The sequence below is a fragment of the Acomys minous genome (assembly GCF_964271855.1).
Source record: "Acomys minous genome assembly, chromosome: 4".
Lineage (NCBI taxonomy): Eukaryota > Metazoa > Chordata > Mammalia > Rodentia > Muridae > Acomys > Acomys minous.
In genome coordinates, this window is record NC_140486.1 from 23,471,267 (window position 1) to 23,498,995 (window position 27,729).

A 27,729-nucleotide genomic window follows, 5' to 3' on the forward strand; every position below is an offset into this window, starting at 1 on the left:
ACTCTAGGCACAGAGAAGCCTTTTATCGTGCGTGAGGATCGCAGCTGGATTGCCCCGGCAGCGGTGATGCAATGGTGCCTGTTTTATGTTAGCCAGCTCAGCTTTTAGGTTCTTAGGCTTTGGCTTGGAGAGAAAATAAATGCAATCAGTGTGCTGGGAACTGTAGTCAGATTGCTTTCCGGGTAGCGTAAAGTTTGATTTTAATCTCTATCTTAGATCTATTTTATTATCCTTGCCTCATGTGATTCCTTGGTCTAATTATGGCTGTCAACATGCTTGTCAGATTCTCCTTTCAAGAATGTTAGGCATGTTCCAAACACAGTCTAACATGTGCCGGGGCTAACCAGAATAAAAAGAGATCGCTACTTCCCTGCGCTTCGCATCACAAGATGAAGGCTTGTGATGCTTTAGCTCTATCTATCATCTATCTATCTTTGGTTCTTCATGACAGAGTTTCTTTGTGTAGCCCTGGCTATCCTGGAGCTCACTCTGTAGACCAGGCTGACCTCAAACTCAAGAGATCTGCCTGCCAGAGTTCTGGGATTAAAGGAGCATACCACCATCCCTGGCTGATGCTTGGTTTTCTTTTCTTTTAATTTTTTTGTTTGTTTTGTTTGGGTTTGTTGTTGTTGTTGTTGTTGTTATTTTCTGAGACAGGGTTTCTCTTTGTATCCTTGGCTGTCCTGGACTTGCTTTGTAGAACAGGTAGGCCTCAAACTCACAGTGATCTGCCTGCCTCTGTCCCCCCCCCCCCCCCCCAGGGGCTGGGATTAAAGGCATGCACCACCACACCCAGTCTTTTCTTTTAATTTTTGAGACAGGGTTTCTCTGTGTATCCTTGGCTGTCCTGGACCCCGTTTTGTACGCCAGGCTGGCCTCGAACTCACAGAGATCCACTGCCTGCCTCTGCCTCCCGAGTGCTGGGATTACAGGTGATGCTTGGTTTTAAAATGCAATGTGCCACAGCCTAGAATCACATGAGAAGAGAGGCTCAGTTGAATTTTCTAGATCAAGGCCTCTGTACATGTCTGCAAGGGGTTGCCTTGATTGTTAGTTTGTGTGGATAATGCCTTTCCCTGGGAAGATGGTCTTGAACTGTGTAGGACAGGAGAAAGCTAAATGAAAGCAAGTAACCATGGACCCATGTGGTGCATGTGGACATGATGCTTTAAGTTCTTGCCTTGACGTCCCTGAAATAATGGACCGTGACCCAGAATTGTGGGCCACATGAATCCCTTCTTCCTCTAAGCTGCATTTGCTCAGTCTGGTGGTTTGAGTAGGAATGGGCCCGTAGACTCATGTGTATGAAGGCTTGGTCCATAGAGAGTGGCAGTATCAGGAGGCATGGCCATGTTGGAGTAGGTGTGGCCTCTTCTCGGAGGAAGTATGTCATTGTAGAGGCGGGCTTTGAGGGGTCATATGTTCAAGCTATGCCCAGTGTGGCACACTGTCTTTTCTGCTGCCTGCAGATCAAGAAGTAGAAGTCCCAGCTCATTCTCCAGCACCATGTCTGCCTGCCTGCTGCATTGACAATAATGCACTAAACCTCTGAAACTGTAAGCAGCCCCAACTGAGTGTTTTCCTTTAGAAGGGTTGCCATATAGAAACCCTAACTGAGACAGTCGGGGTATTTTATCACAGTGACAGACATGACAGTAATCCAGGACTCTTGTTGGAAATGACTTGGGAATAACGTTGGCCAGTTAGGCATCCTAGTGGGGAGCTATGACTATTGAGATCAGTAGTATGAATATTCATGGGTGCATGATGTTTTTACTCTCAAATGCAGCCACTTAAGCGAACACAGGTCTACCATCTCCCAGGGTATAGACAAGTGTCTGGCAGCTGAGCTGAATCCTCTGCTTCAAGGTGTCTCACAAGGCTGCAATGAAGGCACCATCTTGACCTAGGGTCTCACTTGAAGGCAAGCTTGTGGAGGAGTGTGCTTTCAAGTTCACTTGGCTGCTGGCTAACTTCATTTCCTTGGGGATTCTGGCTTTTGCTGGCTGCTTTCACTGCCCACTTCATTTCTTCCTCCTGAGCTTCTACACAGAGCACCTTAGTGCCGTCGAAGGCAAGAAGAGGATAGCATTGTCTGGCAAGAAGAAAGGCACTGTTTTTGGAAATGACTTTCCATCACCTGTAGCCATGTTCTGTTGCTGTGAGGCAAGGTACCATGTCCATCTCCCAGTCATAAAAAAGGGGTGAGCAGCTGCAGGTAGGGGTTATTGGAGACCATCCTAGGCTCTGCATTTTGAGGTAGGATCGATCTTGTTTAGAATAAAGCACATGACCATGAGCATGTGGCACAGGCCACAGAAATCCACTGTGTATACTTATATGTCATGGTGAGTGTTATGTTGAATAGATAGCATCATTATCCTTGGCAACCATAAGCAAAAAGAGAAAACCTGTATTTCAGAAATATCCTTTCTGAAGTGTGGTGGTTCAGCCTGGGTCTCAGGACTTGAGAGGTTGAGGGAGAAGGATTGTGCAAGTTGAAAGTTTGAAGTCAACCTGGGCTGCACAGTCAGTTCTAGCCCAACTAGGCTTGTAGAGTGGGAGTGTCCCTACCATTCCCCATTTAAGAAAGAAAACAAGGAAGGAAGGAAGGAAGGAAGGAAGGAAGGAAAAGCAAAGAGGAGAGAAGAAGTAAAATATCTTTTTTAAAAAAGCTTTATTAATCTATGAAAAAGACAAGTGAGAGTGGGTAAAAATGAATGTTCTGAGTCTCCCTGGCTGAGCTTGGGTTTCCCTGGAAACGAACCAAATTATACAACAAAGATATTATTGACTGGGGCCATGGGCCTTCCCTGAGTCTGGGTTCCCATCACTGTTATGAATGCACACAGCCCATCCTGGCTAGTACTGGTGAAAGTTGAATTTGGTTTGTGCCTATTTCACCCCACCCATTTAAATATAGATTTCTGTGATAACATCAGAAATTTCTGTTTTTATTAATTCAGCTCCAGGGTGATTTGTTGCAAAGGCGAGAATCCTAACCTCTGATGCCTGGGTTCCCTTGTCTCCTCTCCAGCCCCTTCTCCCAGTAAAGGGTGGTGATTTCATTCCTTTATTCACATCATGAGTATTTGGGAGACAGGTGCTCAAGTGCTATTTGCTAGAGGGGTAACACAGAGCCCCTGCTGTTTATCCCTCCTGTCTTCTGAGCTCTGTGACCTTGATGGCTGGATGATTCACAGAGACACATGGAAAATCTGGAAGGGAAAAAAAAAAAGGTCCTGGTACCAGTGAAGCTTCTCAGTCCTTCCTGGTTCCTACCACTCTGCTTGTTTTAGGCACATGTCTTAGTTACTTTTCTATTGCTGTGATGACACCATGACCAAGGCAACTGAAGAAAGAAAGTGTTTCATTTGGGCTTACGGTTTCAGAGGGGCAGAGAGAGTCCTTGATGAGGGAACAAAGGCATGGCAGCAGGAGCAGCTGAGAGTTCACGTCTCCATCTACAAGTGGGAGTCAGTGAGAGGGAGAGAGATGCTAGGAATGGCACTCACCCCCAAAGACTTGCCTCCAGTGACATACCTCCTCCAACAAGGCCATACCTCTTAATTCTTCCCAAACTGTTTTACCAATTGGGAAAAAGTATTAAAGCATATAACTCTATGGGGGACATTTTCATTCAAACCACCACAGTGGATCTGCAGGCAAGTACAGAGCCTACTGACCAGCAGAGACTTTCCAGATGAGAGGAAGAAGGCTGTCCATGAGGAAGGCAGGTTTATCTTGGGGTGCTTCCCATGTGAAGAAGAAAAGGGAGGCTGAGCCACCCACAGAAAGTCCTGAGTATTTAAGGTACAGGGAAACCTGTTATCTTTCCATTACAGTGATGAAATGCTAACTTATAAGGTAAACAGGCTTATGTAGTGCAGAGTTCTTGGGGCTGAAAGTCACAGTGTTGGGGACTCATGTGATGACAATGTTCATATCTCAAACAGGAAGCCAGAGAGAGGCTGAGTGGCCCAGACTCAGGCTTTCTTGACAATCCTCTCTAGAGAGTTTTAACCCCAGGCCTTTTTAAGGGCCCAAGGCTCCTACTAGACTAACACTGTTAATGGCCCCCGGCTCTCCCACACCTGGACCCATGAGCAAATAAAAAAGTGCTCTCTAAACCACAGACAGCACCTGGTAGACTTTGACTACACTGTACATACTAAGGTCCCTCTCTGGGGAAGTGACATGGGGCTGAGAGACTGTGCCCTCTGTGGTTCAGTTAGGATTTGTCTTGAAAATCTTTATCCTTCAAGAAGGAGGAAAAGCAGGGTATGGAATTTAGCATTCACACGCCCTGGGGCTCTCACAAGCATTGTCTACATTGGTTAACTCTTACTGCATCCAAAAGACAACATTGTCCCCTCCCCTTCTCTATGGGAAATGTGAGCTCTCAGCATGTTAAATTATGCACTGGAGTTACAAATTGTGGAGCTGAAATTTTAATCTAGCCCCATGCACCTTCCTTCCCTCCCTGCTTTTCTTGTCTTCCTCCCTCCCTTCTTTTCTTCTTTCCTTTCTTGGAAAGGGCCTCACAGTTTAGCCCAGGCTAGCCTCAAACCTGTGTTCTTTCTACATCAGTCTCCTAAGTGCTAGGATTACAGGCATGTACTACCAAGCCCAGGCCGCACTCTACTGAGGCCTGGGAGGGCGACGGCATAAAGCTGAAGACCAGTATTTGGCCCAGGTACATTGTCATTGTGGTGTGGCCCATAGCATCTGTCTTTGTTCCCTGTCACCGAGCCAGTTCCTGATGTCCTATTGAAGAGCCTTGCCTTTCGAAAATGGATGTGCTAACGTACTTACTCTCGTCCCAGTTAGGCAGTCTTCATTCTGTGGTAACCAGTGCATCAGGCCACTGTTTTAACCATCCGATCCCTTGAGAGGATGACTTCTTGCCACATCTCTGCCTGTCCTGCTAGTACCTGAAATGAGATTTCCAAGGACCAGGGCATTGGAGGAGAAGGAAGAGGGGGAGGATATAGGTAGATCTGATCTAAATTAAGTCAATTTGTGTTACTAGTCAGGAAGATTAATCTTTTTCCCAATGTGCAGTAACATTAACTTTATAAAATCATAGTATTTATTCCAGTGCTGGAATCAAACAACTTTCCCGTTTGAGGTGCACACAGGGTACATTTTAAGCAGCAATGTATTGATGTAGCAATGTATTGATGTAGCAATGTAAATGCTACCCAAAAGGCTAGAAACAATTTAGTGGCTCCTTGCAGCTAGGCTGACTGAGGGCAGTTTCTAATAGCTGGCCAGAAAAATCTCTTGAATGTTACAGTTCGCTGATGAATTAAAAAAAAAAAAGTACAATCTTCTTCTTCTTCTTCTTCTTCTTCTTCTTCTTCTTCTTCTTCTTCTTCTTCTTCTTCTTCTCTCTCTCTCTCTCTCTCTCTCTCTCTCTCTCTCTCTCTCTGTCTCTCTCCCCCCCCCTTCTCCCTCCCTCCTCCTCTCCCTCCCCTCCCCTTGACCCCTCTGTGTATGTGTGTGTGTTTGAGACAGGGTCCCATGAGGCAGGCTGGCCCCCACGGCTACAGTTAAAGCTGCTCGTGAATTATTGATCCCCTTGCCTTGCCCTCTCCTCCTCGGTGCTTGGATTACAGCCGTGTGCTGTCACACCCACTCATGCGGTCCTGCTTGTTAATCGAGCACCCTATCCGCAGATCTTCACCCTGTTTACTTTTTGAAACATAAGTGTCACATAGTGCAGATCAGCTGCAAACACTGTGCAGCAGCCAAAACTGGCCTTGAACTCTGTGTGTACGTGTGCAGGTGTGTGTCATCCAACGGTTGACTTCGTTTGCTCACCACCTTATTTAAGGGGACAGGACTTCTTGGTGAACCCCGAACTTATCAGTTTGGCTAGACTGGCTAACCGGTGAGCCCCAGCTATCTGCTTCTGTCTGCCTCCCAGGCACTGGAACTCTAGGAGCTCACTGCTGCACCAAACTGGATTTTAATGTGTGTGCTGGGGCTTCCCAGAACCCAAGTCCTTGGGCTTGTTTGTCAAGGGCTTTACCAACTAAGCCAGCTCTTGAGCTCTTGATCTAAGCTGTGAACTCTTGAGCCTTCTGCCTTCACCTCCAAGATGCTCAGATGTATGCCGACACATCAAGCTCTGTTGTTCCTTTTAGTGCATGATACAGCTTACGGGGGCAATGCCATCTTGGGGCCTGACAAGATGGCTCAGCGGTTAAAAGTGTTTACCTCAAGGCTGATAAGCTGTTTCAGCCCTGGACCCCGCATGATGGAAGGAGATGACTGACTCTTGAAGTTGTCCTCTGTCCTCTACATTGTGTGCCCAAGTGCACACACAGATGTACACACTGACACACACACACACCCTCTTCTTTGGCTGTGAGTGTGTAGAAAGGTTCACAGCAAGGGGGGAGGCTAGCATGACATCCTATTGATTGTCTGGTGTGTGTCTTTTCTGCTTACACATCCAAGAAAGAGTGAAGGAGCTAATACCCCAAGTCAAAATGGCAACTCTGGCTATTAAGGGCATTTCCCTACCACTTTACATGGTAGTTTATTTCTCATTCCCAAAGTGTGTGCTATTTAGCCAGTTCATTGTGAATTTTACTTGGCTTTGGACATTTGATGCTGACCAGTTGTCTCAGTGATCTTATTTTATTTCACTATAGTTTCAGGGTCAGCAGGCTTTCTCTCTCAAGAGCCAGAGAATAACTGTTTTAGGATTTGAGTCCTTATGGTCTCCATAGTGACTCCTGTAGTTTGTGCTGTTCCTGTAGTACCAAAGCAGCGGAGGTGAGCAGGTACTGTCGCCCTTCAGTTCAGATGTCAGTGTCCTCAGCAGACAGGGACTTTGAGGTTATGGTTTAAAGACTGAGAACTGCTTGTGCTTAGACTGAGGGAAGGGCTCTTCAGCAGCCGGAGGAGCACAGCCAAAGGCACTGCGGCAAGGAAGGCTTGGTTATGGATCTGAGGGATGCGGATGTGATGTGGATGTTGTTATCCCAGCTTACAGACTCAAGTTCAGCCGCTGAGCATCCGTCAGATCAGGTTGGTTGGAGCACAGGTGGCACCCAGAGATTAATAAAGGCACAGAAATCTGAAAAGAAGAAACACGAATTCCACAATGAAAACCTAATCCAATCCAAACCAAACCAAACCAAAAAAAAAAAAAAAAAAAAAAAAAAAAAGGCTTATATGGCTTGTCAGTGACATGTTTACAATGCTGACTGGATGGAGCCAGAGAGGAAAGGGTCATGCCACGCATAACTGTCCCAAGCAGACTCCATTTTTAAGGGGATGATAGTCTGTAAGTTTTACTTTCCAACGATAACTACATTTTAGAGATAAATTTGGAGCCGGAAAGGCTTTCAGTCTAGATGGGCCCTACTGTTTGCTGTTGAAAACAGCACTTTAATGATGAATACAGTTACTAACAGCAGTACCAACCGAGGTTTCCTGGGTTCTTACTATGGGTGATCTAGCAATTTAAGTACTTGTATGCACCATTCACTTAAAGAGTCTTTTTTTTTTTTCTGAGACAGGGCTTCTCTGTGTAGCCTTGGCTGTCCTGGACTCACTTTGTAGACCAGGCTGGCCTTGAACTCAAGCGATCCACCTGCCTCTACCTCCTGAGTGCTGGGATTATAGATGTGCATCACTGCACCAGGCAAAGATTAATTTTTTTTATGTGTGTGTGTGTATAAACATGTGCTTAAGGGTGCCCTTTGGCCTCCACTTCCCTGGAGCTGGGGTAACAGGAAGTGGTGAGTCACCCAATGTAGGTTCCAGGGACCAAACCTGTGTCCTATGGAAGAGAAGCAAAGACTTTTAAGCACTCACTGAGCCCGCTCTCCAGCCCCAATCTTCATCCTTAAAATACCGCCTGCCAGGTGCTGCCATTTGCGTAAATAGCTGAGACTATTCTATGTATATGGACTTATTGCTCACCTCTCCCCACAGTGAATTGTGCCATCACTCGGTGCTCGCTCACTTTCCCCTTCCTCCAGTCTTGTTCTAAGTTGATGTACACTAGGCCACAGAATGAGCACGGGTTTATTTGTATAATTGACACTCTTTAGATTCCTGGCTTGCTTCTGGCTGTTCCTGTTTTAAGTCACTCTAGACAAAAATCCCACATAAAACTTGAAGATGTCTTTTTAAAAAAGATGTATTGCCGGGTGTGGTGGCGCACGCCTTTAATCCCAGCACTCGGGAGGCAGAGGCAGGCAGATCGCTGTGAGTTCAAGGCCAGCCTGGTCTACAGAGTGAGTCCAGGACAGCCAAGGCTACACAGAGAAACCCTGTCTGGGAAAAAAAAAAGATGTATTTATTATGTATACAGTACTCAGCCTACACGTACACCTGCAGGCCAGAAGAGGACATTAGATCACATTATAGATGGTTGTGAGCCACCACGTCGTTTCTGGGAACTGAACTCAGGACCTCTGGAAGAGTTGTCAGTGTTCTTAACCTTTGAGCCATCTCTCCAGCCCTAAAATTTGAAAATGTTTTACACTCATTATAAATACTATTCTAGACGTCTGAGATGCAGAATGTAAAACTCATGTAAAGCAACTTACGCCCAATTAAAGTACATAATAAGCTATTGCACAAAAATAGAGTATAAGAAATATTTCCTGGAGATTGTCTTTGTCATAAGGTTTTTAATGTTTCAGAGTTTTAGTTTTCTTCTCCATAGAGAACAGGTAATAACACCTTCATTGGGGCGATATAAAACTTTCTTCTGTTTTGTTTTGTTTTGGTTTTGGTTTTTCAAGACAGGGATTCTCTTTGTAGTCCTGGCTGTCCTGGACTCACTTTGTAGACCAGGCTGGCCTTGAACTCACAGTGATCCACCTGCCTCTGCCTCCCGAGAGCTGGGATTAAAGGCTTGTGCCACCACGCCTGGCTTCTGTTTTGTTTTGTTGGTTTTTCAAGACAGGGTTTCTCTGTGTAGCCCTGGACTTGCTTTGTAGATCAGGCTGGCCTCGAACTCGCAGCAATCTGCCTGCCTCTGCCTCCTGAGTGCTGGGATTAAAGGTGTGCGCCACGATGGCCAGCTTGATATGAAACCTCCACAAAGGAGCAGTGCTTATGAAACCCTTAGTCCAGGGGCTGGTGCACAGTTAACAGTAAATGATTGTGGGTTGCTGCTGCACACAGTGCTAGGTGCATGGCAGAGTGACACTTAGGTAAATAATGTCAGGCCGTGTGACTGTCCTCAAGTAACCCAGGGAATTTGTGTAAATATTTTCCCAATATAAATATAACTCGGGGTATCCTTGTTCCCAGTGTAGAGTTACTTTATGCAACAGCATACCCACAAACCAATTCTAGGTCCGGAGAATGGTTCATGGTAGAAGCACAGGAGATCGAAGGAGCATTTGTTCCTTGAAAGAAACTGATTAAAGGCTCAAAGTATTAGCGTTCGAAGGGAACAGCTCTCTTAAGGCAGCAGTGTTCCACATCTGCCAACAGTCTTAAGTAGGAAATACAATTCCATTAATATATATTAATATAATGTATATACATGTGTGCTTCTTGGTATTATAAGGGTTTTTTTTTTAACCAGAAAGTACTTATTCTTGGTACATGAATAATCTTTGATACTGTCTAGCCCATTTCATTTTTACTTTAACACTGAGCGTGACCCCAGTAAATTTATTACACTGGATAGAGATGTGCAACTTGAAATATGACTTTTAAGGGTTGTGTGGCCTTCTAGAAAGAAAAGAAGGATTGAGAGAGATTGAGTCATATAGTTATATATTTTTTCTTTGTGTGCATTACATGTGGGTATTTTGTTACATGTGGGTACATGTGTGTATGCAGGTACATGTGAGGGGACCAGACGTGACAGTGGGTGCCCGCCTCATGTCCTCATGCTCTTTGCATAGCAAGCACTTATAAACTGCCCCTCCCCCCCTCCTTTCTCCCTCAACCCTTATCCCACACGTAACCAATGTTTTTTTGTTCTCGGGGCATAGCAGGTTAAACTTTTAGGTCATTTTTCCTGAATAATTCACATTGTCAAGTGGGATGGTGTTCTGTAAAAGGGGTGTTATGACAAGGATGCAGCAAGACACAGCCCGGCACAGGAAAAGTCACGGTTCACTCTAGTTTCCTCCTTTTCTCTCCAGGTAGTTCTGACCTGTCAGCAGAATGAACACAGAAAGGGACTCTGAAACAACATTTGATGAGGATTCTCAGCCCAACGATGAGGTGGTACCCTACAGTGACGATGAGACTGAGGACGAGCTGGAAGACCAGGGCCCTGCAGTGGAACCGGAACAGAATCGGATCAACAGAGAAGCGGAGAGCAAGCGGGAGACATTCCGAAAAGGTGCCTGGGATGACAGTGTACCATGCGCGTAGACGCTTGATGGGTCGTGGGAAATAGGCCAAGGTTGAGTGGCCCACTTCACATGGTCTGGGAGGGTCTCAACCTTCTTTGATGTCCCCCTAGGGTAGCACTGAGCGAGTGTCCACCATCGCCAGTGTGGCAAGTGTGAAAGAACGTAGCTGACAAGTTCTGTCAAGCATTACAAGGTTTGGTTAGTGCGCATATACTTTACAAACGGCATTGTGTGTAGAAGAATCGCCTTGCTACTGCACTCAGGAATCTTAAAAAGTATACATGCCAATCATAATAATAAATAACTATTTATTTAAATGATTTGCATTGCTAAATAGTCAGCCTAAGAAACTAATGTGGATCCATTAAGAATTTATACCTGAGTGGGTAGGAGCCTTTGCTGTATAAGCACAAGGACCTGAGTTCAAGTCTGAAGGACCTTTGTTTAGAAAAGCAAAAACAAAGGCCGGCGGGTGGTAGTGCACACTTTTAATCCCAGCACTCGGGAGACAGAGCCAGGCAGATCGCTGTGAGTTTGAGGCCAGCCTAGTCTACAAAGTGAGTCCAGGACAGCCAAGCATACCCAAAGAAACCCTGTCTTGAAAAACCAAGAAAACAAAAACAGAAACAAACAAACAAAAAACTAGGTGTGTCCATTCAGGTGCCTGTAACCCTAGTTCAGTGTTAGCCAGAGGAGCTGTGGGCCTGCTGGCTGCTAGCTTAGCTCCGGGTTCAGTAAGCGACTTGGTCTCAGGGAAATAAGGCAGAGTGATAGAACAAGACACCTGATATCTTCCTCTGGCCTCTCTCTGCACACATGCGAGCACACACCTGCACATACATTTGATCATACACCATATACTTATGTGTCTATGTGGGTTGGCTCATGTGCCCACAAATAGATTAGCAAGAGCAATTCCACCTGCAGTTTTTACATTGTGCTGAAATGAATGTGCTTTGGCGAACATTCCACCTGTGGGTACCATTCTTTGAAATGTCTCTTTTCTCTGCTCCTTGGAGGTCAGGGTATCACATGGTGAGGACAGTTTCCCAAGGAACTCTCAGAGGTGAAGACTCTTCAGGGGAGTGACACTGGCACACGTCCTCAACTGTACATTTCGGGGATGAGGACATAACTCCAAGCTCCCTGTTATCCTCTTCAGCTTGTTCTTTCTAGTGCTTCCTGGTACTTCGGGAACCTTGGAGTCCATACTTTTTGTTGAGTCATTAGTGAATATAAAATAGGTTTGGCCCTCGAGAAAGAACTTTTGTTGATTATGTTTGCATGTTTGTCTTTAAAATGTTTTTATTACTACTTTGAGAATTTTATACAACGCATTTTAATTATATTTACCCTCGATTCCTCCCTTTAATTCCTGCCAGATCTGCCCCCACTTCTCTACTTCCTCAGTTTTGTTTCTCTTAGTTTAATAACCCAAAGACTCCAACTTGTACTACTGGGCATGGGAATCATCCACTGGAGCATGCTCAATCAATCTATAAGGAATCACACCCTTAAAGAAAACTGAGTCTCCCACCACCCACCCACCCAGCCAGAAGCCGTCAGCTGTTTGTAGCTCCTCAGTAAGGCCCAGAACTCATAAATCCATTCCCACTCCTTGCTTGAATTGTGACTGGTTTGATCCTGTGCCAGCAGCCATAGCTTCTGGGAGTCCATGAGCTTCTTGGTCCTGTCATATCTAGAAGACACTTTTTGCTCTGGTCCTCTTGAACCTCTGGCTTTTACAATCTTTCAGCCATTTCTTCCTTGATGATCCCTGAGCTTTGGAGAGGAAGGTGATATAGATGTCCCATTTGTAGCTGGGCACTCCTTCCTGCGTACTGACCACTTGTGAATTTCTGTACTAACTGCCATCCATTACATCAAGGAACTTCTGTAATGAACTAAGAGAGCTACTACACGAAACTATAGGTAAAGAGGTACAGGCTTAGAAAACAATTTCCTTACTATGTCCATTCAACAAAATAATAATAGTAAGATCATTCGTGTGGCCTGTAAACTCCTCAACCATTGGTTCTCGGCCTGTTTCGTAGTACCAGACACATGTTTCCATCTGTGGAGTGGGGCCTTAAAATTGAGCAGAGAGTGGTTTGTAGCCAGGTTTTTTGGCTACTTTATTGGGTTCTTTTTCCTACTTCCCTACATCACCCTACCCCTCCCAACACCCCCCCCCCCTCGACACTAAGTAAAAGAGAAAGAAAGTTAGAGGGGAAAGAGGGTGTTGATATCAGTGACTACTTCCTGCTGATTAGGGGCATTGAGTTTCTTGGGGCGAGTGATCAGGATATCTCCAACCAGCAATCCAGCAAACAGCACCAGCAACAAACAGCACCAGCAGCAGCAGCAGGCAGAGAAGAGTGGGGTGGAGAGAGGGGAATGCTGCCCTCAGGGCTCTCACATTTCATACCCTCTGAAGAGTTCCCAGAATTTCCAAAAGTAAACTATTTACAGCTAGGCAAATGATAGTCAGCTGCTGTGCACAGTCTGAAGCAGCCCCGTATCCCACACCTGGGATTAAAAACATATTCCTATAACATTTCAGTGTGTGTGTGTGTGTGTGTGTGTGTGTGTGTGTGTGTGTGTATTTTGTTTTGTTTTGTTTTGAGACAGGGTTTCTCTCTGTAGCCTTGGGTGTCCTGGACTCACTTTGTAGACCAGGCTGGCCTCGAACTCACAGAGATCTTCCTGCTGCCCCACTGTATTGGTTGGTTACTGGCACAACATTCACACCACTATTACACCCCTGGTCATGTCTTGCTACTCTAACTGTTACTGCAATTCACAGAGTTTCACAGCTGAGTAAGACTTTAATGGCACTCTCCACCCAGCAGTCTTCAGAGCACCTTCCAGGATAAAGAAAGATAGCCTTCAGGGGGGAGGAAACTCCCTGTTCAGTTCCAACCTGATTTCTCCATGTCCTGGGAGGGGTGTGTGTGTGTGTGTGTGTGTGTGTGTGTGTGTGTGTGTGTGTGTTATCAGAAGGCTCCCTGTTCAGTTCCAACCTGATTTCTCCATGTCCTGGGAGGGGTGTGTGTGTGTGTGTGTGTGTGTGTGTGTGTGTGTGTGTGTGTGTGTGTGTGTTATCAGAAGGAATTTTTTAAAAATGGGTTTCTATTTGCCACAAGGGGCCAGTCGTCAGCAGCCTGTGCCTCTTGCCTGAATCAGGCTACCTTCAGAAATAGAGGCCAGTTGAGGAGCTTTTCCTATAAGATGACAAACAGGAAACATTTTAGGCTTTGCAGGCCACATAGTCCTTGTCATAACCGCTCTACTCCACCAACAAAGTGTCCGTGGACAGTGGTCACTTGGGCAGCAGAATGTGGCTCACGTTTGTCCCTATACTTCTCCCTTGGGTCTGCTGCTCGTCCCACCCTGGCAAGCAAATGTGACCTTCCCTGTCTGTCCCTTGTCTGCTCCTGAGACAACTGAGTCTCCAGGCTTGTCTGGGATTCAGGTTAATTTTTCTCACTAGCGGGTTTGGATTCTAGCAAGAGGAACAGTTTTTCATTACTGAGTGTGACTCACTGTGACTTGAAGGCCTCCACATGGCCTCCCCAGCTTAGTATAAGAACCACTGTTTCCCTTGAAGTCTTGTTTCCCTGTTTTTTACCCTTGAGATTTTCCATATGCCTCTGTTTTCTTCCCTGCCACTCTCTGCCCAATACTTGACTCTTTTTTTTTTTTTTTTTTTTTTGGTGGTCTGCACCTAGTTAAGCCTTTTCCCACTCCTGAACAATTTTTCCCCTGTAGAAAGTGACAAGTGCCAGGGGTAGGGGCACATATCTGTAGTCCCAGAACGCAGGAGGCTAATGCAGATGGATCACAGGGTTAATGCCAGTCAGTCCCAGGTCACCCTTGGCTGCGTGCCAAGAAACTGTGTCAAAAAGGATCAAAGAAAGTAAAGGGGTGGGCCCATAATCCCTCTTCTATAATGGTATTTCTTCCTAATTCTAGTCAGATTGGATCACTCTCTAGCCCTAACTCCCCCACCCTGGTGAGTTACAGTCTTATTGTGTCTGTCTGTCTGTCTGCCTATCTGTGTCTACAAAAGGATTTTAAGAGGCCTCATCCTACCACAGCCCCCGAGACCCTGGGTTATCTGCCCGCCAGCTTTCCTGTCACTCAAATGGGTCAGATCTGTGGCTTCTCCTGTTGTCACCTTAACACTCTTGAGCACTATGGGCTCACTGCCCAAAATAGAACATATGAAACTCAGAATCTTTGATTAAGATTAAAATGAAATCACATTGATCGGAACAGAAAGGTGGCCTCTTGTTCCAACAGGTCCAAACTGGTACAGGTGGAATGGGGACAAAGCTGAAGTAGCCCGACAGCAAGTTAACTGGGAGTTCTAGCTGATTGCCTGGGGTGAATTTAAAAAAAAAAAAAAAACATGCTTCTTCCTCATTCCTTCCTCTAAGGCCCAGCCTGGCATCATAATCTCGGAATCTTTGCAGTGTGTAGATATCTTGGGAGTTGGCCGGAGTCTGTATCTGTAGGGTGAAGGTCAAATTTTGTAGTTTGTGCCTGGGGCCACACAGTCAGATAAATGGTCCAGTGAAGGGACTGGGGTTGGGCGCCCACAGAAATGTTGGAAAAACACATCCTGGGTACAAACATGTCTTCTGTTTTTTTCCAACTCAGCCTGGACTTTGTGGTGGTCAGGGCCCCTTGCTGACCGTTTGATGACGGATAATCTTATTCATAGATTTGTTTTTGCTTGTTCCATGGCCACTGATGGAGGTTGGTCTTCTAAAAATATAAGTTGGTTTGACACTGTGTGTGTGTGTGTGTGTGTGTGTGTGAATGTACATGTGTGAGTGTATATGCATGTGATGTATATGCATGCCATAGCACACATGTGGAGGTCAGAGAACATTCTGGTAGTCAGCTCTCTCTTCTCACCACGTAGGCCTGGGGGATTGGACTCAGGTGCTCAGGCTTTGTGGCAGGTGCCGCCTTTATCCACTTGTCCTTGTTTTATTCGTCTGGTTTATAGTCCTAGGGGGAATTTTTTGGTTCTAGGTTTTTAAAACATCTGTCAGATGACTTTGCCTGTCAATTTTTAAGCACAGAAGGGCATTTAGTAGGTGCCAGGCCTCTTTGTTGCTATTTCTTTGCTGCCCTGCAGCTCAACTCTGTGACTAGCCATCTGCTTCCCTATTTTTTTTTTTTTTTAGGTCATCTTCTCAGTCATAGTAATGTAACTCTGACCTGTCTTTGCTGTGGTGGTTTTGTTTTTAAACTGCTCTCCATCTTCCTTAATATTGAACAACATGGATTCTTGGCTACAAACGGTTTAGCTCTTAAGGACGCAAGAGTAAAGCTATGACCCACCCTGGAGGCCAGTGACACCACAGCCTAGCTCGAGTCCAGTGGGCCAGCACCTCAAAGTGCACGGAGCCACAGTTATTTCTTGGATGACATCATTGTCACGTAGTTTGTTTTCTTGTTTTAAATCAGGAGAATGCCCCCAGCCAGCTAAACTTTCTTGTTAAACTCATGTTAAACAAGAGTTTTAAGAGAACCATTGAAAGTTCCTTTCCTTTGAAGAGCCATTCCTGTGGGCTGTTAAAAAAAAAAAAAAAAGGAAAACAAGTGCTAGCATGCTGCTAGAATGTTCCAGGAGAGATAAGCTCACAGTATTCACTGAGGTAGCCTTGCTCTTGCTTGCCTTGAGCAAGGGGAGACAGCAACCAGGGGATGCTTGCTAGTGAATGCACAAGGACAGTGGCTTTGGAGGACCCCAGGCATGGTTGCCCCTGACGCTGGAAACATGGAAATCTCATTCCAACTCCTTGGGTAATAATTCTTTACCTTCTGGAGAGACTTTCTGGGCTGATGCAAATTTGGGCTTTTCTGGGCCTAGGAATGGGGTGTGAACACTGCCTCCCACCTCCTTCACAGCTGGCTTATCTGGTAAGTCCTGTCTTGCCTTCCAGCCCCGGCTGGCTTCCCCATCTACACGCAGCTTCTATACCCCTGGGGCCACATTCTGACCCAATCTCCACCTTCTGCACAGGATGCTCCAGTTGAGAGTTCTCATGGCCAAGGCTTCTAAAAACCACTATCAACTATCTTTCGCTCCCATCCCACTGGGTTCTTCCCCTCTGTGGGCTCCCTGCCTCCACAGATAATGCTTGCTTAAAGGTCACCAGGCACCCGGCCACCAAGCCCACTGAGCTTTGTATCAACCATGCCAGAGTTTCTAACATCCCCACTCAGAAAACCCTTGTCTCCCTCCTTCCGTCTCCAGCCCGCCCCCTTTTCCATCCTTTGCATGTCCTTGTTTATGTCTGCAAACTATCCTGTAACAAACTCAGCCTTTAGACCAACATCATAGGCCAAGTTCAGCAGGTTAATGTATTTGCACCAAGTCTGATCCCCAAAACCCATTTGCTGGAAGGAGAAAATGGACTCCCTCAAGTTGTCCGTGTGCACGCACGCACATGCACACACACACACACACACACACACACATTTTTAAAAAATATAAATTAAAAATGCTCATGTACTAGCCCAAATGCATGTCGAGAAGGCCAAGTGTGTGGTGGATTCTGAGAGGGAAGACCTCAGGCTCACGCTGTGTAGCTGTAAGTCCTGCCTTCGCTATTTTCTCACTGTCTGGCCTTAAGGAAAAAGACCCTGCTTCCCTGTGCTTCAGGGTCCTTATTTGTGAAATGGGACTGATATCAGGGCACGTTTTAGGGTGATTATGAGAATTAAATCAGAAATGGGTGTGAAGGACTTTAATGAATATCAGCTGTTGTCACCTCCCACTTGGAAGTTCTTTCCTAGTCTCTCTTCAAGTCCTAACTGCCTTCCCCTCACCATCAGCTCCTGCCTCATTTTTCTATTAGCAGATCTTCATTTCGACCCTTTCTTTTTTTCCCCTTGGGGCATTTGCATTTCTGGGCTCCCAGACCGAAACTGCAGGGTCATTTATTAACAGTGTCCTCCCGCCCAAATCCATGAGCAAGAGAGGGATAGATAGCTGGATGAATTCCAGCATTCCCAGGGATCAGTTCCTCATATTGGCAATGGGTTGTTTTAATCTGGGATCTTCTCTGCCTCTGCTACCCCAAGGCTTTTGCTTTCATATAGCCTTCCATGAGGAAACCACCAGCACACACACAAGGATAACACTAAAGCTCTCAGTGAGACTGAAAAGGTCACTTATGTGGTGACTTGTGTTTTGACCTGTAGCAGGGAATCTGTTCCTGTTGTATCCCGGGGGCATCCTCATGATCCTGGCCTGTCATCTGAAAGATGAGGGGTTGATGAGGCAAGAAGAGCGCTCCCATGAAGATCACAGGCAGAGAGGAGCAAACTGATGACAGCACATGGGGGAACTGAAAGCAAGCCTCTGGTGCCACAGGAAAAAATACACACACACACATCCTCTTCTTTTCAGCAACTACCCTGGGGCAGTTTAACAATTGACATGACTGGTTGGAGATCATCTATGTCCTAGTCAATCAAGGGATGTTGTTGTGGCCTGGGGTGCCATCTTCCTATTCGGAGCTAGTTCTAGATTCCCCAGACCCTGAGCTGGCACGTGAAAAGGTGTCTGTGGGTATGTCAGGGTACGTCAGCACAGGGACCAAATTGGGGTGTGCCAGAGAAAAGTCTGTGTACCAAAGGCTTCCTGGAGATGAGTTCACCTGACTGAGGCAGGTGACTGGCTCCCAGCATGCCCCAGAATGAGGCAGCAGAGACTGCCAGTGAGTGAAGAGGAGCTCAGAAGAGCTCAGAGGCGCTAGGGTTCTCGGTACTGAGTGGAATCCTTGAAACTTGAGTGATGGGGATCGGGGGTCCAGCAGCTGTGTTTGATTACTGTAAATGCTATCCTGAAGGCCTTGGGAGCTTCTCAGGGTGTAAATAATAGCACAGAATAAGCAGTAGCCCCGCTCCATGGCTGCCTCTCTGTGGCCATGCTGTTCCCTCTTCCTGCTGCTCTTATCATAGAGAAATATTGTACTGTACACAGAATCCTCGCCAGCCGGTTCTCCTGTCCCTTGGTGTGGCTTGGTCATCTCTTCCTTCCTGGATGATCAGGTTACCCACAGCTGGCAGCTTCATTCATTACTTTGTAGCCAGCCACTTGACTGGCTGGTTTCTTCTCTGTGTTCAAAAATATGAAGCTATAGGCCAGGCGTGGTGGCAAACACCGTTAGTCCTAGCACTCAGGAGACAGAGGGGGAAGGATCTCACTAAGTTCAAAGCCTGCCTGGTGTACACAGCGAGCTCCAGGCTAGCATACAAAGTGAGACCCCTCTCAAAAAATAATAGCAATTGACTGTGTGCGTGTGTGTGTGTGTGTGTGTGTGTGTGTGTGTGTGTGTGTGTCAGATCTTCAAGTCACAGACAGCTGTGAGCTGCCATGTGGGTGCTGGGAATTGAACCTGGGTTCTCTGGAAGAGTAGCCAGTGCTCCTAACCACTGTGCTACCTCTCCATCCCTTGACTGTGTTTCTTTCAAACTTTCTTCTGACTTGGAACTTTTCTCTGATTCTTTTCAAGACCAAAATGGCCATTAGCAGACAGTACTTGGGTGGGCAGTATTTAGGGTGAATATTTAATATTCAATAGGTACGCAGGGTTTAAAGTGGAGTGTTACTAGTGAGTGGAAGATATGTCTCTGCTCTTGGCAGAATTTAAGCTGGATATAACATTCATGGAAACCAGTACAGCCGGACACTTGCTGACAAGGACACCTGCATGAAAGATCTGTAACTGGAGATGTGGGAGCGTAGAGGACCTATTAATCAAGTTGTATTCATATCTCAAATACAGTTAAATCCAGCCCACTCAAACACGGAGATCTGAGGAAACGATGCACTAAATCAGACACTTTTTCTTTCTTTCTTTCTTTCTTTCTTTCTTTCTTTCTTTCTTTCTTTCTTTCTACATTCACAAGTGGAAATTTCATGCTGTCTGCTTGACTTTCCTTTTCTGATCATGGGGAAGCCAACACGGACAGCTAACCTGTCTCTCTTTTAAGGCCAAGACAAGGACCTTCCTCCTCCAGCATTCCTGCCCTCAGCAGCAGCACGTCTGTGCCTATAGCTGACTGTGTCTACCCTCCTTACCAGCTCTTCCCATTCACAGGTCTCACAGATGTTTTCAGTTCAGCACAACCCCTCAACTAGGTCCCTCTCCCCACACTCAATCAGGCAGATCCATTTCTTTAAAAAAAAAAAAGTCTTTGTGTGTGTATGTGTTTGTGTGTGTGTGCATAAGTCAGAGGACAGCGTGTGAGGGTTGGTTTTCTCCTTCCACCTGTGCGCCCTGGGATAGAACTCAGGCCATCAGATGAGGACCTTTACCTGCTGAGACATGGCACTGGCCCCAGGTCTGTCTAACCCTTTGATACTGTCACCTCCCATTGGGTTACTAACCATGCCTGGACCTGCTCTGCTTCTGGAATCTTACAGGACACAGGACAATGTGGCCATAGATGACATCAATACCAAAGCTCATGCTCTAAATCCGCACAATCTAGCTGTTTTTTTTAAAAACACATACACACACGCACAAACACACAGAAGCACACACATGCAGACAAACACACATACACATATACACACACAGACACACAGACATATAGGCACACACGTATACAGATACACAGACATACACACACAGACACACATGCACAGAGAGAGAGAGAGAGAGAGAGAGAGAGAGAGAGAGAGAGAGAGAGAGAGAGAGAACTACATCATGCTTTAATATTTAAGTGTAGGGTTTTGTGTTGAGAGACTTTCCACCTTTCCAAGGCTGCATGCTGGCTGGGCCTGTGAGTCTAATTTGTCTTGGGTTACTTCCCCCCACCCCCGTTTTTATTTTTAATTCTTCTTGGTTTCATTGCAGGAAAGAGCAAGATAGCTCTTGAAGCTGTTTCCTCTCTGTTTCTAAGACCATAGCTCTGCTTGGGCCTTGTTCACGCATCCTTTAATGACAGCCCTGGTCTTCTGCCACTTGTCTTGTTCCTTTCAAATATATCCTGATGTAAAGTTCAATTGGACCATGTTGGTGTTCCCTCTAAAACCCTCTGATGATGTGTTGCCATGGAGTCCCAGGCCCCACCACCTTCGGGGTTCTAGCTGCCTGTCTTTTCCTCCTGGGAGCCACTCTGTGGTCCTACAGTACCCAGCCTTTCACATGTGAGCCAGGCTGTTCACCTTTGTGTTCTTGCTAATAACATCCTGTTTCCATGAAATGCCCCGTGGACCTTTCTCCGCTTCCTCTACCGGCATGTTTATGAGCTTCTAAGAATCATGCAGTCCTGGACCGTTGCCTCATGTAGTCCGGAGGCTAAGATGGAACAGTGATAAACTCAAAATCAGCCTGGCCAATGTGGAAAGAGCCTGTTGAGGGATGGCCCTGGGCACTGTGTATCCAGATGCTGATTTCTAGGTCCTGAGATCTGGGTTCAGTCTGCATGTGGGCATTGCCATTTCTATGAAGAATCTCAGTATTGTGTAGAAATTGTTCTCCATCATCCCTGACTGGTTAATAAAGAAGCTGATCGGCCTATAGCTGATCAGAGAAGGCAGGAGGCAGGACCAGAGAAGAAGGAAGAAGGGGGAGAGGGGAGGAGGTTGCCATGAGCACAGACCAGTCAGATAGAGCAGAAGCAGCCAAGGCGAGACAAAGATGACAAGTAACACGGGTCTAGGAACTAGTATAGACAGGTTAGACCAGATCAATGTCATGCTTTAAAGCTTATTAATAAATCTAATAGGTCTCCATGTCATTATTTGGGAGATAATAGAAAAAATGTTTATATTATTTTACAAGACTCCCCCACCTCAAAAAGACAAAAGCAAAACCGGAAACACAATAGTCAATACAAGGAGCGTCTATTCCAAACATGTTTCCACCAGACCCTGGCTGGACTAGACTTCCCATGCCACCAAGTGTCCACCATTACATTTAGTACATGGCCATCTCATTGTCTGGGTATTTAGGCATCTCTGTGTTCCCTGCTCTGGCTGGGTAGTTGGGTTTGTGGAGGTTGAGGTTAAGCTTGATCTACAGATGTCTCACTCCATATCCACACTTGCTAACTAGATGGTAGACCTGGCTGCACTTAAACCTGCAGCCATCCCTCTGCCTTTGGTTATGCCTCTGCCGCTCGAGTTCTGGGATTATAAGCCAACAACACGGGGTGCACATCTGGCTTTGGTGTCATTGTTTTCATGTATTTTACAATTCTAAAAACCACAGAGAACGCAAATACCCTGCTAAATAGTTATTTCATGAACATGTGGAACTGTCTCTATATCAAGCATGAGCATATGGCTGATAGCCTGGAGAATTTTAATTTCTTTAATTTAATTGTGTGCTCAAAACAAACCTCCATCCTTCTTTTCTTTAAAGCACTTTTATTAAAGTATCAAATTATTTATCCGTTTGTATTTGGGGTATGGTGTGTGTGTGTGTGTGTGTGTGTGTGTGTGTGTGTGTGTGTGTGTGTAGGCGTGTGAGTGCATGTGTGCCATGGCCCATGTGTGATGATCAGAGGACAGTGTGTAGGAGTCAGTTCTCTTACCATGTGGGCCTGGGGATCAAACTCAGGTGGTCATGCTTGGCAGCAAGCGTCTTTGTCCTCTGAGCCATCGTTCTGGCCCCACCCTTATTTTCATAGCCACAACTTCTTTTCTTTTCTTTGTTTTTTTTTTTTCTTTTTCTATCTGAACCCATGTCTTTAGATAGTGTAGCTTAGCTCTGTATGCTTTTGAACTTTGTGCTTATCGGTGTAGAGCTATAAAATGTGTATTCTTATTCAAAAGTATTTTAAGGTATATTTATACTTATTTCCATGGCTACACAAGTTGAAAGAATAGAACCATAAGCATATTTTTAATGATAATATATGCAAATGAATCTAATTTGCATGGGTAGAGAGTGAAAATAAACTCTCCCTTCCCTGACTCTTCCTCAGTCATGAATCTTCCTTTTCTGAAAAGAAACTTGCTCTTCCTAGTTTCTCATAGCTCCTTCTAGAGGTGTGTAGTGCGCATATGGATATGCACAAACTGTTACATACCTTTTGCTTTGTGTAGCCAGGGATATGTGTGGGCGTGCAGCCACACCATGTATTGCTTCTGTGCACCTGCTAGCTGGAAGCATACGGTAGCAGATGCCGTCTGCCTTTGTCAGTTGTCAGTTGGCCATGTGATGGGGAAAATTTCCCTGCCATCCATGTAAAGCCACCTCATTTGTTTTGTTTTGCTTTTTTCTCTCAACTTAGGCTTTCGTTTTGTGAATGTTTAACCAACTGCTCCTAGGAGGCGTTTAGCTTATTCCTAATCCTTGGAAAACCTGACTGTGTTGAGAAGTTCTGCACCACGCATCTCTACCTTGCAGAGCAGTGCACACATGCAGGGTTAGTCTTAGAAGTCAGCATCCATGACGATGTAACTTTTGAGACATGGTCAAACTGCTCTCCACAGAGGCTGTCCAGAGGACCCAGTCCTTTACTTTTTAACTCAGAGTGCCATGAGATTCTTTACACTTTGCCAGAATTTTGGCATTATAAAATTTTTTAAAAATGCTACTTCTATGAACACTGCATTTTTCTTTGATGACACTCGGTATCTTCTCTGTGAAAGAACTGTTTATGTTTTGTGTCTGTGTGACTTACCTGCCTGTGTCCTGTACCCATGTCTCTCTGGGATGATTTGGCTCCTCCTCTTTGGTGGCTTTGTAAATGAGAATTCAAAGCAGTTAAGGGGATGGGGACTCAGCCATGCTGACTTCCTTGGCCAGATGGCACTGATCAAAGCACTTGACATCTGTGAGAACGCCCTGGACATCACGTAGCTGTCCTTAGATGCATCAATGACAGCAAGCATTTAGCAGAGTGTGGAGTGACACTGATCCACATGCGGCTGCTGTGACACGCATCCCAGACAGGTGCCTGGTTGGTTTGTAGCCACAACTCTGGTTGATTATCTGTCTAGCATCCAACTACAGGACTATATGTTAAAGATCTATTTTTGAGGTTGTTTCTCTTCAATTTATAATTTCTTCTCTTTATTTTGTCAATATTCCTATTCTAGAAAATGGGACAAGGTGTTTTCTTTGATTGCAAATTACTATTTTGGTGTAAATATACTATTTGGTATAACAAAATGTGTCCAAAAGGTAAACACCCCAAGTGCTAAAGGCATGCATGTTAGCACAGCATTTCAACCCACATTAATAAGTGTTCTCTGAGTTTTTCAAAAATTTTATATGTATGAGCACATGAACTTACATGTATGTATGAGTGCCATGTTCATTCAGTGCCTACAAAGTGAGAAGAAGTCGTCAGATCACCTAGAACTGTAGTTACAGATGCCTGTAAGTCACCTGGGGGTACTAGGGACCAAACTCAGGCCCTTGCAGGAACAAGCACTTTTTCTCCCCTCCAAGACAGAGTTTCTCTGTTTAGCCTTGCCTGTCCTGGACTCTCTTTGTAGACTAGACTGGCCTCACTCACAGCAATCTACCTGCCTGTCTCTCTAGTGCTGGCATTAAATGCTTCCCCCCCCTCAGGTTTATTTACTTTTATATTCATTGTTTTTGCATAAATATATATATCTGTGTGAGGGTGTCAGATCCCCTGGCACTGGAGTTACAAACAGAGCCATGTGGGTGCTGAGAATTGAGTCTGGATCTTTGGGAAGAACAGCCAGTACTCCTAACTGCTAAGCCATCTCTCCAGTCCCTCAACAAATGCTTTTAATCTCTGAGAACTTCTCTGATTACTATAATTTTTTAAAATTCTCATTGTCACATTAATTTTGCAAAAGCTAGCATTGAATTAAAAAGTTGATTTATTCATTAAGGGTATTGGAATAGAGATATTTTAAGGGTTTTCTGTAAGTAGATTTGACTGTAGACTGCCATCTGCACGTCTTTTTATGGTCTTTGGTTGTAATACCATTCAGAGCTCCAAAGATGAAGAGACAGCAATTGCTTGTGCATACAGGTCAGACAAGAGCCTTGACTATAGGCAGTTGAGGGATTCTTGTGGCTGAACCTCAGATACAGACACACGGGACACTTTCTCCAGGCCCCTCAAGCTATCGTACACATAAAATGAAGAGACCAGATGCAGCTCTGGCATGCCTCACTGCGTGTACATGGAGTAAGACGTTGCCCTTTGTTTAAGACATACAAATGAAAACAGACTAGAGGAGGGTACAAGTGATAGGACTAAGTTCCTGACCCGAGTGCCAAGGCCTTCATTATAGAAGGGGACTGGCACTCTATAGGACAGCAGGAAACTTCATTAAGCTGAGCTTACTCACAGAATGGCTTATTCTTTCCTCCTAGGCTTGTCTGCTCCTGTTTCATTGTTGGTGTTTTGTTTTGCTTGCTTGGGATTTTGTTGCTGTTTGCTTTTGTTTTTGTTTTGATTAATTTATTAATATTACATCTCAGTTGTTAGCCCATCCCTTGTATCCTCCCATTCCTCCCTCCCTCCCGCTTCCCCCCCCCCATGTCTGTGACTGAGCGGGACCTCCTCCCCCTGTATATGCTCATAGGGTATTGAGTCTCTCCTTGGTGACTTATTATCCTTCCTCTGAGTGCCACCAGGCCTCCCCATCCATGGGACATGGTCAAATATGGGGCACCAGAGTTTGTGTGAAAGTCAGATCTCCTTCTCCACTTAATGGTGGAGACTGTCCTGTCCATCGGCTAGTCTGGGTAGGGGTTCGAAATTGGTTTTGTTTTCTTTGGGTTTTTGTTTTTTGAGGCAGGGTTTCTGTTTGCAGCCTGGCTGTCCTGGAACTCACTATGGATACCAGGCTAGTCTCGAACTCCCAGAGCTCTACCTGCCTCTGCCTCCTGAGTGCTAGGATTAAAGGCAGGCTCTACCACTGCATTGCTGTTTTTGTTTTTAAAACAGGGTATCACTGTATAGCCCAGGCTAACTGGCCTATAACTTTTTTTTTTTTAAGATTTATCTATTTTATTTCATGCCTATGGTTGTGCGAGTATGTATGTGTAGCATATATATGTCTGGTGCCCACAGAGGTCAGAGGGTGACTTTGGGTTCCCTGGAATTAAAGTTATGCATGGTTGTGAACCCTTATGTGACTTCTGGAAACCAAACTCAGGTCCTTTGCAAGAGCATCCAGTGCTCTTAACTGCTGAGCCATCCCTCCAGCCCCTAGCTGGTAACTTTTTCTCTCCTTGCTCTAGGGTCCCTGGTAACTGCTGTAGCTGCAGGCATGCCCCACCCCGTACAAAGCTCCTCCTGAGTGTTTCTGAGTTTCAATCCTTCACACTGACCATTTCTTTCTTCTCTGGGAATTCTGTCCAGTTTTCTTCCCTTCCTGAAATGTAGTGCAGTATTATGAGCAGTGCTTTGGCATGCCAGTGCATGGGCTGTGTCACATCATCACTGACCTCAGATAAAACCTTAAAAGCTCATGTCGCTGGATGTGGTCCATAGCACCCTAGCCTAGCACTCAGGGGATTGAGTCGGGAAGATAAGGAGCTCCTAGCCAGCTTGGCTATGTAGTAAGACCTGCCCCGCCCACCCCCCCACCCCCATCTTAAAGAATAAAATAATAGGGGCTAGAGAGATGGGTCAACAGTTTAGAGCACTCTCTGCTCTTGCAGGGATCCCTGGTTTGATCTGAAACATCCACATGGCGGTTTCCAACTGTCAGTAACTCCAGTTCCAGGATGTCCAATGGCCCCTTCTAGCCTCTATGGGGACCAGGCATGCATGTGGTGCATACACACACATCTAGGCAAACACCAATACACACATAATAAAAAAATTAATAGATCTTTAAAAAATAATAAAAGTCAGATACATTTTCTGCCAACTGTCACAAAATAGAAAGGAGTCCAGATTCTCCTAAGAAGTGTCTTTTTAAAGCTAGTTTCCCCTTAGAGTTCTCCTTTGGGTGGGAAAGAAGTATTCTGATTGCAGATCTTATCACAGTACTCATGGCTTGTTTTTGTGCTTTCCACTTCCATTTTTCCTTTTGATGAAATTGCTCTTGAGCTTGAAAGATGCCAGGAACATTTCCACTTGTCATAACACAACACTTACGATTACCTTGATGAGTGGCAGCCGAACCACGCAAGGAGACGCTCGGTAATGGTATTGTGATTCTAAAAATATAATCAGGCTCATTATTTGCATTCTCCGGCCGACTGCACTTGATCTCTTACAGTAGTATCTGTGTTTCCTAAAGAGTAGGAAGATGAAAAGTGAGTCACTTAAACAGATGAAGTATTCTCGTAAATGTGGCTTCAGTTTCTACAATTGCCACGGGACTGATCGTTTTTACAATCCCTTACTCATGAATTCCCTTTTCTCTATTCCCCCTTCCAAAGTGGCATGCTACACTTGTCAGTTTCATCAAAACTTGGCCTACCCACTTTTGTGTCACTCAAGGGAAGGTCATCTCCCTGCGGGTGGATGAGCAATTCAATGCCTAGGGATGCTGCCTGTGGCCTAACTCCTAACTGATGACATCCCTGTTTTACACTTTCATGGCAGCAAGACATTTGCACCTCCATAGTGGGAGAGCAAGCGTGGCCCTTGGGGTAACAGAGGAAAGGTGATTCTGTTCTCATATGTGATCTTCTTAACTTGGCTCTTGCTGGCCAGAGTGCTATGGAGATTGTGTGCCAGCACAGTGAGGTGGAGGGCAGGCTACACTTGGAGCTCAGACAGACCAGCTAGATTCTAAGTCTTATGCCAACACTCATCTTACTGATCCTGCTTAATGGCTCAGTGTTCTGAGCTATACAATAAAGATATTAACCACTAAGCACCACGCTTGGCACATATGTGAACATGTTATCTTCATGGATACATGTAGTATGGAGCATGCTATCTACAAAGCTGACATACTATAGGGAAGTAGAAGCCCAGAGTGGAGGAACAAGACAAAACACAGGAGATTCAGCTTCATTGCTAAATGAATGTTGGAAGGTCCCTTGAGCCTAAATTCCCACCAGGTGCTGGGTTTCAGCAATAGGGCACCAACTGATACAGAAAGGGAGCAAGCTGAACTATGAATTTAGCATTTCCAGTCCATTCTGTAGATACTTTTGGTACTATAATGTTCCAGACACATTGGAGGACTTGTGAGGAATTCAAGGATAAAGTTGGCATGCCCAAGGCTCTCCTCGGAACCAGTCAGGGCAGGGAGAAGGATGCTATACCCATGATAAGGTGTGGATAGAACAGCAGTGGTCACTGCTGTCCCTGTGAGTGGCCTGGCCACAATGTAGGGTAAGTGTGAAGAAGGGACTGACTTCTGCCTGTCCTCATGAGCACATCTTCATTCCTTATGTCTTAAAGCAGATTTCTGCCTCTGCTCTAGGGA

At 45.5% G+C, this 27,729-nt stretch overlaps 1 protein-coding gene across 2 annotated transcripts in view; it reads left to right on the plus strand.

The window, feature by feature from the left end:
- The window catches only part of ATP8B1 (ATPase phospholipid transporting 8B1), a 126,016-nt gene that overhangs the window by 44,236 nt on the left and 54,051 nt on the right, over window positions 1-27,729 (plus strand). For both annotated transcript variants that reach the window (XM_084778004.1, XM_084778005.1), the window contains exon 2: window positions 10,137-10,339. In XM_084778004.1, coding sequence (XP_084634130.1) covers window positions 10,159-10,339 — 181 coding nt within the window. In that variant the 5' untranslated portion in view covers window positions 10,137-10,158. The remainder of the gene's footprint in view (window positions 1-10,136; window positions 10,340-27,729) is intronic.